At 36.0% G+C, this 16,622-nt stretch overlaps 2 protein-coding genes across 29 annotated transcripts in view; both read right to left on the bottom strand.

Moving 5' to 3' along the window:
• The window catches only part of LOC142226702 (modifier of mdg4-like), a 70,815-nt gene extending 67,401 nt beyond the window's left edge, over window positions 1–3,414 (bottom strand). For 24 of the 28 annotated variants that reach the window (XM_075296958.1, XM_075297016.1, XM_075297008.1 and 21 more), the window contains exons 1-4: window positions 3,233–3,413; window positions 2,672–2,977; window positions 2,470–2,609; window positions 123–1,062 (exon numbers count right to left, since the gene is read on the bottom strand). In XM_075296958.1, coding sequence (XP_075153073.1) covers window positions 123–1,062; window positions 2,470–2,609; window positions 2,672–2,885 — 1,294 coding nt within the window. In that variant the 5' untranslated portion in view covers window positions 2,886–2,977; window positions 3,233–3,413. Of the gene's footprint in view, window positions 1–122; window positions 1,063–2,469; window positions 2,610–2,671; window positions 2,978–3,232 lie in introns of all 28 variants that reach the window. The other 4 variants (XM_075296831.1, XM_075296839.1, XM_075296855.1 and 1 more) reach the window with 1 other exon arrangement.
• Window positions 3,415–8,632: 5,218 nt separating this feature from the next.
• LOC142226948 (uncharacterized) lies at window positions 8,633–10,324 on the bottom strand. The gene is made up of 4 exons (XM_075297213.1): window positions 10,088–10,324; window positions 9,610–10,027; window positions 9,421–9,542; window positions 8,633–8,981 (listed from the first exon to the last, which is right to left on the bottom strand). Exons 1-4 carry the CDS (start codon window positions 10,173–10,175, stop codon window positions 8,761–8,763), a joined length of 849 nt encoding a protein of 282 aa, XP_075153328.1. The 5' UTR covers window positions 10,176–10,324; the 3' UTR covers window positions 8,633–8,760.
• Between the last annotated feature and the right edge of the window lie 6,298 nt (window positions 10,325–16,622).

Raw genomic sequence — 16,622 nt, forward strand, 5'->3', positions numbered from 1 at the left:
TATAAAGTTTTGTATAAAGATTTCACAAAATCAATATTTTCCATCCGAAACACTGGCGTCTAGCGCTCAAGTGCTTGGAGAAAAATACACGTTTTGTGTGTTTTTAAAAAATTTCAACCAACCTTGTGCGTCACTATTGCCTTGATCTCCTGTGGTATCCATGTATGAGGAATCGGACAGGGGCTGTGATTTAACAATAGCTTTCGATGTCGTCGCTGTGGCACTGGTATTTGTGGCTCCTCCACCTGTCGCAGCATTGCCAGCAGACGCAGCGGCATCCTCACCCTCCGTGAAATAACTTTCATCATACCGCATGTCGCCATACGATTCATCTTCCACATATGTACCATCTTGTTCACCCTGATCCACTTCGCCAGCGTCTTCTACGTAGTCCGGTTCCGATTTTGTCGGCAATTCTATTGGCAAGTCAATATATTCAGGTTCATTTGTCTGTTGGGGCTGGTTCTGGTGGTGATGTGATTGAGTTTGTTGTTGCTGCTGTTGGTGGTGCTGCTGATGATGATGATGCTGCTGCTGCTGGGCTTGAGACTTTGTCACATCTGATGTTACGACGGTGGTTTGTACATTAAGTTGTTGTGTAGCAACAGTAGCATCGGAAGCTTCTAGAGGATCAATTGTGCTCTTTGATCGCTTTATGTGCGGCACACTACCAAGATTTGTACGTTGGGCGGGTCTTTTATGTGTTACCACTGCTGTAGTTGCTGTTGAAGTGGGTAAACTAACGCTTGTAAGTTGGTGCGTTTGCGTTTGGATAGGTTGCTGCGTTATATGTTGCTGAGAAGGCTGATGCTGCGACTGTTGATGATGGTGGGACGCTTGCGTGATTGTAGCCTGTGGAGGGTGGGAAGGTGCCGTGGTTTGTATGACTATTTGCGTGGTTTGTTTTGTGTCATCGCCAGAGTCATCGACTGTTTCTATTTTATATGATCTACCCGTTGATGTCCGATGCCGCACCCTTGGTGAGGCTTGTATTTGTTGTGTCTGTATTTGGGGCGTAGGTGTTGAAGGTTCTGGAGGGGTTTGTGATTGGGGAGGATCACTCTGTAATTAAAAAAGAAAAGTTACATTGTTTAGGTACATTGTTGTTGCACGAGAGTATTATAAAAAAATGTTAAAATATAAAGTTCACTTTCCCGTGGCAGCTATATTAGATTTTCGGAATGTACACATTTGTCTCACAGTAACAAGGTTTGGAAACTCAAAAGCCCTTTATATTTTAAGTCGTTGAGTTCGTGATCTTGATCTTCAAAATCGACAATTCTTTAAGTTTAAAGATAGTACGTTTTTTTATTTTAAAAATCACTGACTTATAATTCCCCAAAATTTTAAAAGAAAATTTTGAATTTGAAAAGGGTTTTAGTGTAATAAGAATTGTGTCTGCTGTTTGATTTTCTGTAAGTTTTAGGGTTTTAAGTTTTATCCAAAATATTTTCAAGAACCATATTAGTTTTCTGTATATTGCTTCTAATAAACCTAGAAATTCGTAAGTGCAAACAACAATTTTTTGTTTGTTTTGATATATTGATTTATGAGTAAGTAAATACAAGCAATATGCTTCATATATTGTTTTTGTCTTACATTGGTCCTTATATATCAGTGAAACTAAAATATCTTGTAGTGATGAGTTAAAAAAAAACCCCGAACCATGTAAGGACATTGTATATGCGTGCATAGTTGTGAATAGGCTATGTGAAATAAGTTTCCAAAATTAAATTTTTATCCTATCCTAGGATGGTTTGCATGACCGTCTTGTGAGAAAGTTATATTACAGTGGTTGTTTTTCCGTCACATTTCTGAGTGTTGCAAACCTTATTTAAGTATTTTCGTTTATAATCCAAATGACAAAATAATAGTAAAGGCAACACATAGAGAAATAAACGTTACATTTTGAAGCTATTCCAACAAATTTTGCGATAATAAACATTGAGATATTATTTTCAATTGGGGTAAAATACAATTAAACAAAGCTGTTTAAACCGACTTTAAAGTGAAATAAAAAAAAATGAATTGATGAAAAATAATTACTAAATTCCAATTTGTGTCGATATTGCAGAATTATACTGCGCTAAAATTGTTTTTATTCTCATATTCGAGAAGCTAAGATTATGCATAAAATTCGCAAGTTTTTCTTCTATACACGCATACATATTTGTGTCAGTGTGTTGGCAAGGCAAAACAACCCACATGTAAGGCAATATGAAAAGCATTAGTTCGACAAGTCTTCGACGAGTACAGTTTACGCTTCGGCGCAAATAAAATAACAAAAGGGGATGTTGTTGCCACACGCTAGCAACGTTTCAAAAAAAAAAAAATGAAGGTATCAACACACGCGCATCCACAATGTAACTGATTCAGACTTCGGTGATGCATTTTATACACATCTTGCATAGAAATTTCAAGCAAAACAGAATTCAAATAAAAACAAATTAAAACTCGTATAATACTTACGTCCGTTAAGCCTTTAATTTGTAGAGCCTCTGCTGTACTTATGAAAGCTGGTAGAGCCTCCTGCTTCACGTTTACCTCTCCACAGTACATAAACTGGATAAGATCTTTCAACGCAGTGTGACTGACATCCTTCAGAAAAACTGTTAAAAAAAAATACAAAAATTCTTGACCACATCCAAGAAAATCGTATAAATGTACTTACCAAAGGCATGTTGATTGGCTGGCATTTGAGTGAACATTTTACGAAAATAGGGCGAACAGACTGACAAAACAAGGCGATGAGCCTTGACAAATTGTCCCTCTGCCGCCAACGTCACATCCACCAGGTCACCACGGCATAGCGATTCATGGAAACCCGCTGATAAATTACTATTAAAATTATTCCAGCACAACGAGAACTGCTCGTCGTCCGCCATATTGAAGGTAGCACTATTTCAGTGTAGCGTACCTTTGGCCGAAGTGTTGCGACGAAACCAAATCGATAAAATTATGTATGTATATTGAAGCACTGCAAAGAAAATTATGTGGACAAAAATTATATTAGAATTGCATAAAAGTACTCATAAAACTATATTGCGAGTATATTTTTCAATAAATTGCAATAGGCATACATGAAAAACATTTTCTTAGAAAATGTTTAGAGGCTATTTTTCATGTGTATGTGTAGAACGAAAAAAAAATATGTATTCGCAATTATTATTTCACAGAATTTCCCGCTGTATTAAAATTAATATATTAAGTTATATCTGCTTTTGAAACTTACCTAAATTTCTTTGTAGTTATCTTCACGAGATTTATATTTCCTCGTAGCTTTTCACCCAGAAAAAATTAGTATGTATAACGAAGCCACTTTTTGCTTCAACGCTCTTCTCTCTTTTTCCCCTTTAAAACAAGGCAAACACGCGTAACGTCCGGACAGCTAGATGGTTGAAATGTGACTATATCGTAGTGTTGGGAAAGTAACGAACATTTGATTACAAGTACTCGTTACTGACTAATTTGTTGAGTACTCGTTACCTTTTAATGAGTACTCTATATCTATACCATTCCAATTAACACAAACATTTGAAAAATGCTAAAATTCAACCATTTTTCAAACAGTTAATCTGAGGACTATGTTCAGTTTTCAAGCTGAAAACCAGCTTATTTACTCGGTTACATTTTTAATCATTAAAGCTGAGTACTATGTTCAGTTTTCAAGCTGAAAACCAGCTTGTTTTCACGGTTACTTTTCTTAATTAACTAATTTAGAAATATAAAATTATTTGCAATCATTTCCTTGGTTGGATCTTTTCCATCCATTATTTGGCAAGACTCGATCAAAATATAATCGTCTTCATAATTATATTTGTACTTTTAATTTAGTGTTTTGGTGAAAACACCGAACATAGTACTCACCTTAAAGGTGGGTATTAAGTTCGAGTTTAGCCGCTAAAATCGTCATTTTTTCACGATTACTTTTCTTTAATAATCTATTTTAAGGAATACAAACTTTGTGAAAATTTGCTTTGGGCTTTTCCCCATCAAGTTATAAAAAAATTTGCAACAAGTATGTATAATTTTATGCTTTTTTCTTACTGATTTAGTTTTCACTTTTGCGATTTTAGCGTCTAAAGGTGAGTACTATGTTCGTATTTTTCACCAAAACACTAAATTAAAAGTACAAAAATCTATATGAAGACGATTATATTTATAAAAAGTCTTGCGAAATAATGAATGGAAAAGATCTAAGGAATTGATTGTGAACCATTTTGTATTTATAATTTAATTAAATTAAAAAAGTAATCGTGAAAATAAGCGGGGTTTCAGCTTGAAAACTGAACATAGTACTCAGCTTAAACTCGAACTTAATACCCACCTTAAAGGTGGGTATTAAGTTCGAGTTTAGCCGCTAAAATTGTCATTTTTCACGATTACTTTTCTTTAATAATCCATTTTAAGGAATACAAACTTTGTGAAATTTTGCTTTGAGATATTCCCCATCAAGTTATAATGAAATCTGCAACAAATATGAATAATTTTATAACTTTTTTTTACTGATTTAGTTTTCACTTTAGTGAAAATTAGCTGCTAAACTCGAACTTAATACTCACCTTAAAGGTGGGTACTATGTTCGGTTTTCGAGTTGAAAATCACTTTATTTTCGCGATTACTTTTCCTGAAATAATCAAAATTATAAATTAAAACCAAAATATTCCTGTAAAGTCTTGCCGAAATCTAGGGGAACAAGAAACTGCGCATGAATTGAATTAATTTATCTGCTTCATCTTGAACTATTTTAATAAAGTAACCGCGAAAATTTCAACTCGAAAGCGAACATAGTACTTACCTTAAAGGTGGGTATTAAGTTCGAGTTTAGCCGCTAAAATCGCTAAATTGAAAACTAAATCAGTAAGAAAAATGCATGAAATTATACATATTTGTTGCAAATTTTATTATAACTTGATGGGGAAAAGCCCAAAGCAAATTTTCACAAAGTTTGTGTTCCTTAAAATGGAATATTAAGGAAAAGTAATCGTGAATAAATCATGTTTTTAGCGGCTAAATCTGAGTACTATGTTCAGTTTTCAAGCTGAAAACCAGCTTGTTTTCACGGTTACTTTTTTTAATTAACTAATTTAGAAATATAAAATTATTTGCAATCAATTCCTTGGATCTTTTCCATCCATTATTTGACAACCCAATAAACACAAACGTTTGAAAAATACTAAAATGCAATAATTTTTTAAACATTTTTTCAAAGGATTAGGGTAATATTCAAGTTGAGAAATTGTTGAGAAAATCGCGTTCTCAACAAAAAACAGACATTACCCTCAACAGTAAAATTAAACACAATAGCAATAATCTCTCAATTGTAATCCTCAAATTGAAATGCATCGCTACTCAATAATTTCTCAAACAGTTTTCAATGTGAGACAAATTAAAAATTAACATTGCTGCGAATATTTTCTAACCACAATTTGCATGAAAGTCAATCCCAAGTCTTACTGAAAGTCAACACTAAATGTCTAGTGATTTTGTAAATTTTATTAATTTTTTTCATTAAAAATATAATAATATTAAAAATAACTAATAATATATAAAAATAATAATATTGTTACGTTTTTATATTTAGGCGTTTTTAATTACCCGACAATTAAAACACAGTTCTTTTAAATAACGACAATCTACAATTTATTTACTATGACTTCACACTTTACAATTCGTTCACACTGAAGTTATTCGTTTGACGCTTTAATTAAGACTGATTCGTTAGCAGCATGCGAGCGCTTTTATATATGACGGTGTGGCAATTCGAGAACATTCTGGTAGCACTACAATATTCTGGCAACGCCAGAACATTCTTAGACAATGCTAGAAGGATCTACGACCATTAAGTCGTTCATCTGGTGGCTGCCAAACACATACACACTCACATAGATATGCGCTCGCATTACTACAAGAACAAAAACAATGACAATATACAATGAGATGAAATGAGAATGCAAAATAACAAAGCAAAGGGGTTGTTATCAAAGAGAGTGAGAACTTACATGAAAATAAGCAAACAAAAGAACATAAAAGAAATTCAGGAAAGTGCTAGAAAATGAATAGATGATTCCAACAAGTTATAACGAAATTTTATCGTTACAATTTGAAATTTAAATTAACGGAAACTAATTTAAATAAACTTAAATCAATAGCTCCGTTCGAGAACCCCATAATTTTTGATAATTATCACAAATTTTTACTGGAAGTCGTTCGTTTACATCAAAAAGCCAGCAAAAGAGAGTCAGAGAGAGAAAAAAAATGACAGTTCTAGCTTAAATATTTTGCAAGTTTTTGCTAGAGATTTTTTCTCCAGTAAAATCTTGCAAAACCTACCATTTGTAAGAATCAGCTGTTCATTTTGTAAACAAGTTATTTAAAGATACACTCTTTTTGCTGTGGTCAATGTAAGTTTTAACAAAACTTGTAAGTACCAGTTATAAAACCCCGGACAAATGGAAATTACTACAGAACATTCGATTGGGGATGGTACCCACTCCATAGAAATGCAAGGTAAATACATTAGCTTTTTGAGTTATTACAAAGATAATTATACAAAATAATTAAAGGACCTGCAACTGCTGTGTTAGCCACCGTAATGCTTTTAATGGAATCATCATCATCGGAGAGTGAGGATGAGGAGAATGAAATTATTATACACATGTTAAGAAGGGAAAGCAACATCTTCCATAAAGGCATGGCTATATTCCAAGAAAAAAATAGGAGAAATTCAATCAAATCATATATAGAAGAAACAGTTCCAAAATATAATAACGTCGAATTTCGTTCCCACTTTCGAGTTTCACGAGAAATTTATGAATCGCTGACAAATCTCTTTTCCAAATGGCCCCACTATGAAATGCTTCGTTCCGATAAACGAATTCCAGCAAATGTTCAAGTTTTATATTTTTTATGGTTTGAATCTTGCAGTTTTCGAGATCTGTCTGATCGATTCAATATGTCCCTTTCAACAATAAGCGCTATAATAAATAGGGTGTCTTTGTTTTTTAGCAGTTTGAGTCCAGAAATTATACGATGGCCGTCAGATGAAAAGAAGGAGGAATCATCTAAATACTTTGCAGAGAAATGTATGATACCAAAAGCTATAGGTAGAACTTTGTACAGTTTTGTTTTTAAATTATTAATCCAATGTTTCCAATTACAGGTTGTATTGATGGTACCCATGTAGTCATTGACCCACCAAAATCTGGAAAAGATGAATATATTGATAGAAAAGGGAACGTAACAGTTTGCTTACAGGGAATATGTGATGAACGCAATAATTTCATAAATGTATTTGTCGGATATCCTGGATCATGCCACGATAGTTGGGTTCTGAAGAATTCACCAATATATAACAAGTTACCGTCATATTGTGGAGGTTGGACATGTCTACAAGTTTAGACTTTCCTTAATTCTTTATTTTCAGATTATTATTTACTAGGTGATTCAGCATATCCTTGCAATAAATACATCGTTACACCTTACAAGGACAACGGGCATCTTAGAAAGGCTCAAAAAGAGTTCAATATGAAACTGAGTACTGGTAGAATTAAAATTGAACACTCATTTGGAATACTAAAGCAACGATTCCGGCAGTTATACTACTGCAAATTGCGAGGAATGAGAAAACTTTGCCATTTTATAAGAGCCTGCTGTGTTCTTCATAACATTGCTAACGAAGATGGTATGCATTTTGAGCCAACTGCATTCCAGGAAGAGGAAGAAGATTTTATGGATGATTATCCAGATAACGACAACATTTCGCGTGGAGATGACGTGCGAAACGCAATATCAAAATCAATACAAGATGTACTTACTACAAAGAATTAATTTTAATTTATTTAACTTTTAATTATAGTTCTACATTTAAAAATATAGTAAGGTAATCATATCGACTAGAGAATACAGCAATCCCTCGATTTACGTCGCCTCGGTTTACGTTGTTTCGATTTACGTCGTTAAATTTTTTGTTTTATCTACCTTATATGAATATTGTTTTTAAGAACTCTGAATCCAAATCTGCATTTGTTTTTTTTTCTATCAGCTCGATTTTTCGAGATATACCGTTATGTTCAAAATTAAGACACTTCCGCTATATAAATTGGAATAACTTGAAAACAGTTCAACATATTAAATTAAAAAAAATCAGAAAATCCCTAGCAATATTCTCTTTTAGCCGTCTTTACATTGTTTTTCAATTTTTCAAGTAGTTTTGGAGATATCGTTCAAGGAAAGACGGCTAAAAGAGAACATTGTTAGGGATTTTCTGATTTTTTAATTTAATATGTTGAACTGTTTTCAAGTTATTCCAATTTATGTAGCGAAAGTGCCTTAATTTTGGCCATAACGGTATATCTCGAAAAATCGAGCTGATAGAAAAAAATAAATGCAGATTTGGATTCAGGGACCTCAAATTACTAAAAATTCACTATAAATTTCAATAAAACGAGGGATTACTGTATTTATTTCACATAGAGTAATACTATTTATTTTTATAAAAAGAAACATTTTTTGCACTGTTAATTATTTTTTGTGAATATTTCTATTACAAAGACGAAATAGAAAAAAATAAAAAAATTCATTTACACTGAAAATTATTTTAAAACTATTTCATTTCACTAAATAAAACATATTTTGTAATTTTCATGTTGTATTTTAAATTTTAGAAATATGGTGAAAATACCAAATGTTCATTTTGGTTAACTAAACTGTAAGTTAGAAATTGATAAATTAAATATCTTGGAAGTATTGATAAACAAATTATTTTTTCAATATGTTCACTAGGGTTTCAAGCAAATCCACTTTCTTCTTCTCCAGAGCTTCTTTTCGTTCGGCACGTTCTTCTCTTTGTTTCATACTTTGTTCTAATGTTTGTTGTAGAATTGCATCACTCTCTTCTCTTTTTTTTGCATGTTCTTCAGACATGTCTATGAATTGTTGAAGGGCTGTTTTCCGTTTTCTTGATGATGAACTACATGGATCTTCGAAAAATATAAAAAATATTATAACATGAAAAACCTGGTTAAGTGGACCCAAGACTCAAGTCCGTATTGCTACGGGCTTGCTGGCATTGTGATCTATAAATCTACATCTAAATTGAGAAACAAATTAGTCCTGGACGGTATCGTTTTACTACCAATAAATATTACAATAGAATGATGACGCATGCAAAGAATATGTATCGACATTGAAATTTGTTATAGGATCACATTACACTCAAAATCTACATTTCAGATTTGAAATCTACTTTTTATAAGGCAAATGACAGTTGAATCTAGTAAAAGTGGATTTTGAAATTGTAATGTGAATGAGGTATTAGAATAAATAATAACAAAACGTCATTAACCGAATTATTTTCGAAATAGGACGATTTTTTCCGTGTAAGGCGTGCCCTTAAAATTCCAAACGAAATTTTTGTACCTGTTTCAGATAAATTTGGGCCTTCGATGAGTTTTAAATCCGCCGAAGACACTTCCGCTTCACTGTCGAGTACAAAATCTGGATTTATAGACTTTTTTTCCTGCAAAAGATCGTCCAATTCGCTGCAAAACGAAAGGACATAATGCTATTAGATTCTTAACAAACATGTGCATGCATTTTTTAATTTACCTTTGATAAGGGCACGTCTGCCTATTCCGACCAGTCTTAGAGTTGTAAAGTTGTGTGCGTTTGTATTTCCGTTCCAAACTGAAATACTTGGTTTCCACTTGTTGAGAATTGAAATTGTATCCAAGTGAACACAATTCTTCTGAAATCTTTATCCACATTTGTTTTTTATTTTTTAGGCTGGCCGATTTTCCCACTTTTGGCCGTAATTCTTTCACTTTGGATATCAAAAATTTTACTGCTGGCTCAATCCACACGGACTTCCCGGTTCCTTCATCGTCGTTGGTGCAAGTGATGACTTCATTTTCAACGTGGAACTCTTGGTGGGGGTAAAGAAAGTCATCTTCACTCTGGGTGAAAACTACTTCCTCAAAACTATCACCAGCAATTTCGTCCACCACATTTTGCTGGTATTCCTCATCTGTAAAATGTCCGAAAGTTACATTTTCTTGAATTTATTTATTTCTTGTATCATACTTACCGAAAGAAATTCTTTTGTATGTTCCCGGTGAGCAAATTACGTCCAATTTTCTTTTATTCATTTTTCTTGGTTTACGTATTTGAAACATAAAATACAATCATCTGATCTGTTTTATTTGCAAGTTTTTACTGGATGGCGTTCGCGTACTTTTTGTGGCAAGAGAGCAAAAACAAAGCAAAGAGAGTAAAAACGGTTTTTACTCTCTTGCTGGTTTTTACTGGATATTTTTTACTGGAAAAGTACGCGAACAAACCTTATAATTATCAAATTCGTAACACTGCCTCCCGCTTAAGCCTGTTCGTCCCGAACAGGCACAGAACCTGTTCCGTAAGGAGCCAATCGTTTCAGATGTACAACTTTCATCTTTGATCTAGGGCTGTCGTCCTTCTGAATCCGGTATACAACATCATTGATCTTCTTGATGACTTTGTATGGGCCTTCCCACTGTGTTTGCAGTTTGGGACACAGTCCTTTCTTTCGTTGCGGGTTAAATAGCAGAACCAATTCTTCTTCTTGGAAGCCCTCAGTATTTACAGCACGATCGTATCTCGCCTTCATTCTGTTGCTGACCATTTTTATTTTGTTGCGCACTGATTCGTGAACTTCTCCGAAAGTGTTTGGGATGTCGTTTCTGTTTTCTTCCATGGCGAGCTCATAAGGTTTAGCGCCGAATATCAGATCTCCAGGCAACTTTAACTCAGTTCCGAATAGAACATTGGCCGGTGTTCGAGAGGTGGAATCATGAATGGCAGATCTATAGGACAGCAAAAACTTTGGTATATGCTCGTCCCAGTCCCTCTGGCCGTTGTCCACCACTTTTCGAAGATGTTCCTCCAGGGTGCGATTAAACCTTTCTACCATGCCATCGGATTGTGGATGTAATGGCGTAGTCCTCGTTTTCTTGATACCAAGGGATTCACACATCTCTTTGAATATGGCCGATTCAAAATTTCTTCCCTGGTCTGAGTGAATCTCGGACGGCACACCGTAGCGACATATCCAGTTTTTTTTGACCACATCCACAATCGTTTTTGCTTCTTGGTTTGGAATTGCATACACCTCCGGCCATTTGCTAAAGTAATCCATGACCACAAGGACATAACGGTTTCCAGAATCACTTACTGGGAAAGGGCCTGCCACGTCCATTGCTATTCTTTCAAACGGGGCTCCAGGTCTATACTCTTGCATAGGACCTCGACTTTTCCTTGTTGGACCTTTCGCCTTCATGCACTTCTCGCAATTGGCTACCCATTCAGCAATTGATTTCTGGCATCCAACCCAGTAGAATCGTTGCTTCACTTTCTCGGCGGTTTTGGTTATTCCCAGATGACCTCCACTGGGACCATTATGGAACTCCGCCAAAACGTCTCTTATTTTGGAATCTGGAACGATGATCAAATTTCGGCTGCTTTTGCCATCTTCGCTTTCCCATTTACGTTGCAGGGATCCATTGACTAGAACTAAACTATCCCATTGAGCCCAGTATGATTTCATAAGTGGACTTTCGGCTGCGATGTCTTTCTTACTGGGCTTCTCGTTCTCTTCCTTTGCCGAAATAATTTTGTTCAAAATGGGATCTTTACGCTGTTCTGTTGGCCAGTCCACTCCAGATTCGATGTGTAACAGCCGAATATCAACAATCTCCTCCTTATGTTCAGCTTTCGAGCAGTGCTTGCATTCTATACTGCAAGGTCGACGTGACAAAGCGTCAGCGTTACCGTGTTTTCCACCTTTTCTATGCTCGACACTGAAATCATAGCTTTGGAGCCTCTCGATCCAACGTGCCAGTTGAGCTTCCGGATTCTTGAATTGGAGCAACCATCGTAGAGCTGAGTGATCAGTCCTGAGCAAGAAGTGTTGTCCATACAAATATTTATGATAATGTTTTACACTCTCTATGACGGCTAGCAGCTCTCGTCGCGTTACACAGTAGTTCTTTTCGGGCTTGGACAACGTTCGGCTGAAATATCCGATGACCTTCTCCTTGCCGTCTATCTGTTGGGATAGCACACCTCCAATACCATGCGCGCTAGCATCTGTATCCAAAACAAATTTTTCGCCCGGAATAGGATACGCTAGAACAGGAGCTGAACATAAAAGTTCTTTTAAATGTTGGAATGAATCCTCCTGTTCGTCGCTCCACTGGAACTTCTGACCTTTTTGCGTCAATTTATGGAGACTAGCGGCGATGCTGGCGAAGTTTGGGACGAATCGTCGGTAATATGTACATAACCCAAGGAAACTTCTTAATTCGTGGAGATTTCGGGGTCGTGGCCAATCTCTGACAGCTTGGATTTTGTCTTCATCGGTGGATATGCCCTCTGCAGTCACATGATGACCCAGGTATTTAACTTCCCGCTGAAAAAGGGAGCATTTCTTTGCGTTAAGGCGTAGACCAGCGGCTGACAATTGCTGGATAACGTCTTTCAAGTTCTTAAGGTGCTCGTCAAATGTTTTGCCCATCACTATGATGTCATCCAAGTATATCAAGCACGATTTCCAGTGCAACCCCTTCAGTACCCGCTCCATCAATCTTTCGAAGGTAGCCGGAGCGTTGCAGAGCCCGAACGGCATTACATTGAATTGCCAGAGACCGCCATTAACGCCAAAAGCCGTCTTTTCCTTGTCTTTCTCGGAAATCTCTACTTGCCAATATCCACTCTGCAAATCGAGCGTAGAAAACCATGTTGTTCCGGCTAGTGTGTCCAACGTGTCATCAATGCGTGGAAGCGGATAACTGTCCTTTTTGGTGACATCATTCAGTTTTCTGTAGTCCACGCAGAATCGGGTACTTCCATCTTTCTTTTTGACCAGCACAACTGGGGAACACCAAGGACTTGATGACGGCTCGATCACACCACTCTCCGCCATTTCCTTTATGAGCTTTTGAACTTCGTCTCTTTTTGCAAGGGGAACACTTCGTGGTGCCTGTTTTATGGGCCTTTCTTCTGCGGTTTTAATTTCATGTTTCACTACAGATGTTCTTCCTTGATTTCCCTTTTCAGAAGCAAAAGCAGAGGCGTTTTTCCACAACAATTGCTTGGCTTTATTTCTCTCTGACGGCGATAGATGACGTGTCCAATCCTCGACATACGCTTCTAGATGTTTTCTCACTGCTCCATGTGTCTTTGATGAGTTGCCTTCCAAATTGACTATTGCCTCGGCTGGTGTACATTTGCCAATGTCAGAAAATTTTACAATTTGCTCGTGATTGTCAGACAAGTTCAAGACACGAACTGGTATTAGTCTCTCTTCGTTCGTTGTTACCAGGGCATTTGCTATCAAGATGTTGTTGCTTTTCTTTTCTGCTGGTTCAAAAACCCACAATTGGCCGACTTCACAATCTCCATTCATAGAAACCCATATAATTGCTTCGGCATTCGGTGGTATAGACTCTGACTGGCTCGTTGTCAAACGTCTGACAGGTGTATTCCCGTCGTATCCCACGTTTACCGTTATTTCGGCATCGCACCATGTCATTACACGACGCTTCATATCCAAATTGAGACCAAAAGCAATCATGAAATCCGCTCCAATTATAACTTCGTCTACTATATCGGCCACAATGAAATCATAAGTAACGGATTTGTTAGCAATAGTTAATTTTACGGTGACCTTTCCATATACGGTTGCGGGTTCCCCTGTAGCCGTGCGTAGCTTGACTCCAATCAGTGGTGTAACTTTTCCTTTTACTAAATCAGATCTAATGATAGACTTTGATGCACCAGTATCCAACGTCAAAGTACGCTTGTCGCCATTAATAACACCCGCAATAGTTAAATTGTTATTTTTCTGTTGAACTATTGCTATGGAGATGGTGGGGCCATCGTCTGTGGGAGCCAGCTCTTGCCCCGCTGAACTAGCTCGATTTAGTTTAAAGGTGACTCACTTGACTGTGGGGTCACCTTCTTATGGCTATTGTTTAATGGAGATGGTGATGTGGACCTTGACCGTTTGCGTCGTGCTTTGCATTCTCGAGCTAGATGTCCCGGCTTATCACAGTTATAGCATTTGATCCGGGATTTATTTGCTTCTTGCTTCATTTCTTGCATTGCCTGCTTCATGGCCTCTTTCATCGACTCAATAACGGACTTTGATTCATCACACTCTGTCTCTACTTTACGTACCTTGTGAATTTGAGGCCGCGCTAGCAATCTCGCAGTCTCCTGTGCAAGTGCGAATGTTACTGTTTCAGCGAATGTAGCCTTTTGTGACGCATATGTTGCACATTTTATATCTGGGTCTCGAATTCCATTGACGAAGGTTTCAATCTTGATGCGGTCCACAAGAGGATGACTCTCACCTGGGTATGTCAAAAGCACTAGACGCTCAACTTCTGTTGCGAAATCTTGTAGGGTTTCATTCGATTTCTGGATTCTTCCTCTCAATTCCATTCTGAAGATGTCCTGCTTGTGCTCTCCACCATACTTGCGTTGAAGTGCCGCTATTACTTCATTATAGTTATTTCTAGAAGCAGCGGGAATGCTTTGTATCACATCAGCAGCATTGCCCTTTAATGTCAATAGAAGTTCAATTGCTTTATCATCGTCATTCCACAAATTTCTACAAGCAACCATTTCGAATTGGAATTTGAAGACATCAAATGACGTTGAGCCATCGAAAACAGGAGTTTTGATTTTTGAGCCCTCGATGACGCGCACTGGACCACCTTTAATTTCCAGCTCTGACATTTTTTTCTCGATGTGCAGAAACTTCTCATCATGAACCATAATTTTCTCATCCACGGAAAGAACTTTCTTATCCAATTCCACAATTTGATTTTCTATATGGTCCACACGTTTCTCCATGCCTTCAGAAATTTTTTTCGTTGACCATTCTAGAATTTTCGTCGAATTTTTCTTCCAATTTTCTAGAATTTTCTTCCATTTTTCTAGAATTTGCTTCCATTTGTAGGGCATTTTCTTTCAGCAATTTTCTAGAATTTTCTTCCATTTTTCTAGAATTTTCTTCCATTTTTCTAGAATTTTCTTCCATCATTTTGCTCAAAGCATTGAGCATTGATGTGTAATCCACAACATTCGAAGCCAAATTCGTAACAATATGTTATAATACCAATCAAAAACTAATTATCTTATTAAAGGTATTAATAACTAAAACTATCAATACAGCTTTAAATAACTTAAACATTTTTCATGTATAATTCAATTTCCCCCATAATGTTGGTGTCACATAACTACTAATTAATTAATAATTAATATGCTGACAATTTCAAATAATTACTATCGAGGAACTTGCTGGCCTGCGTGTTAGAATAGATTCCATCAAGAGGAATTCACAAAATATCAAACTGATGACGGAATGTAAATTGATGTAATGCACATTTTCATCCAGAAGTTCTTGATTTAGGAATTGTTGCACTTTGCAAGTTTTCTGGAATCTTTTCTTTGTTGTTTCCTTCATCATTTTTTCACCGGTCAACATCTTCCAAGAATATAACATCCAATGATTTTAGTTATCTGCAAAACAATCGAGTTTTGTGATTTCCATTACGTTTTCATTTCACTTTTTATTAGCGTTTTGGATTAATTTCAGTCTTATGTCAATAAAAATAACTGACCATGTACTTCGTGGCACAAAATGTATTGAAAACCACAAAATTCCTCAAGAACGTTGGTGTCACAAAACTGTTGTAAAACTCATTAAAAACTCGGGAAATTAGCAAGGAACTTGATGACTAGAGAGTTAGAATAAATTTCCAGCAATTTCAATTCACAAAATATCAAATTAAACCGATAATGCGATGTAAATTAAACTATAGACGTGATGCGAATTATCACCCAGTAGTTATTATGGAAAAGCATAAATACCAAGTTTAAGTTGTACTTTGATTTATGGAAACTTTCTCTTTTCGAAAAGCCACCATCATTTTTCATTGGTCAACCTCTTAATGTTTCCAAGAATGCAGGATCTAAATATTTTAGTTTTCTGCAATGAGAGTTAAATTTATAGCCAATTTCTCATATCCGAAACGAATGCTTTCTTTCGACTAGAATGCCCAAAACAGCTGAATTTATAAAGGAAAATCAGCTGTTTTTGGCATTTCAGTCGAACGAAAGCGTTCGTTTCGTATATGAGAAATTGGCTGTTAGTGACTTCTCTAAAGTGTTGATTTAATTGTTCATATTGACTTACCAATTATTATAAACTATTTGCAGCAGTTCCAGTTAATTGTCCAACATTTTTTCATCGGTCAGCTCTTAAATGTTTTCAAGAACGTAGAATCCATTATTTTAGTTTTCGGCAAAGAGATGTATATTTAGTGTCTTCCTTAAAGTTTCATTTCATTTTTTTATTTTCACTTACGTATTAAGGCCGGTATGCACCTCTAGCGAAAAATTTCATTCCCATAAGAAATGCATTGCTATTTATGCTAACGAAATTTTCGGTAGCGTTCAATTTCGTAAGCTGGTACGCACCTCTAATGAAAATAACAGGGTTGTCAAAAGCATATTTTGGCAGCAAACATTTAATTTATTACAATCATTGTGTGCGTAAAAGTTTTAAAAGGTCTGTA

The sequence above is a fragment of the Haematobia irritans genome, chromosome 1, assembly GCF_050003625.1.
Source record: "Haematobia irritans isolate KBUSLIRL chromosome 1, ASM5000362v1, whole genome shotgun sequence".
Classification (NCBI taxonomy): domain Eukaryota; kingdom Metazoa; phylum Arthropoda; class Insecta; order Diptera; family Muscidae; genus Haematobia; species Haematobia irritans.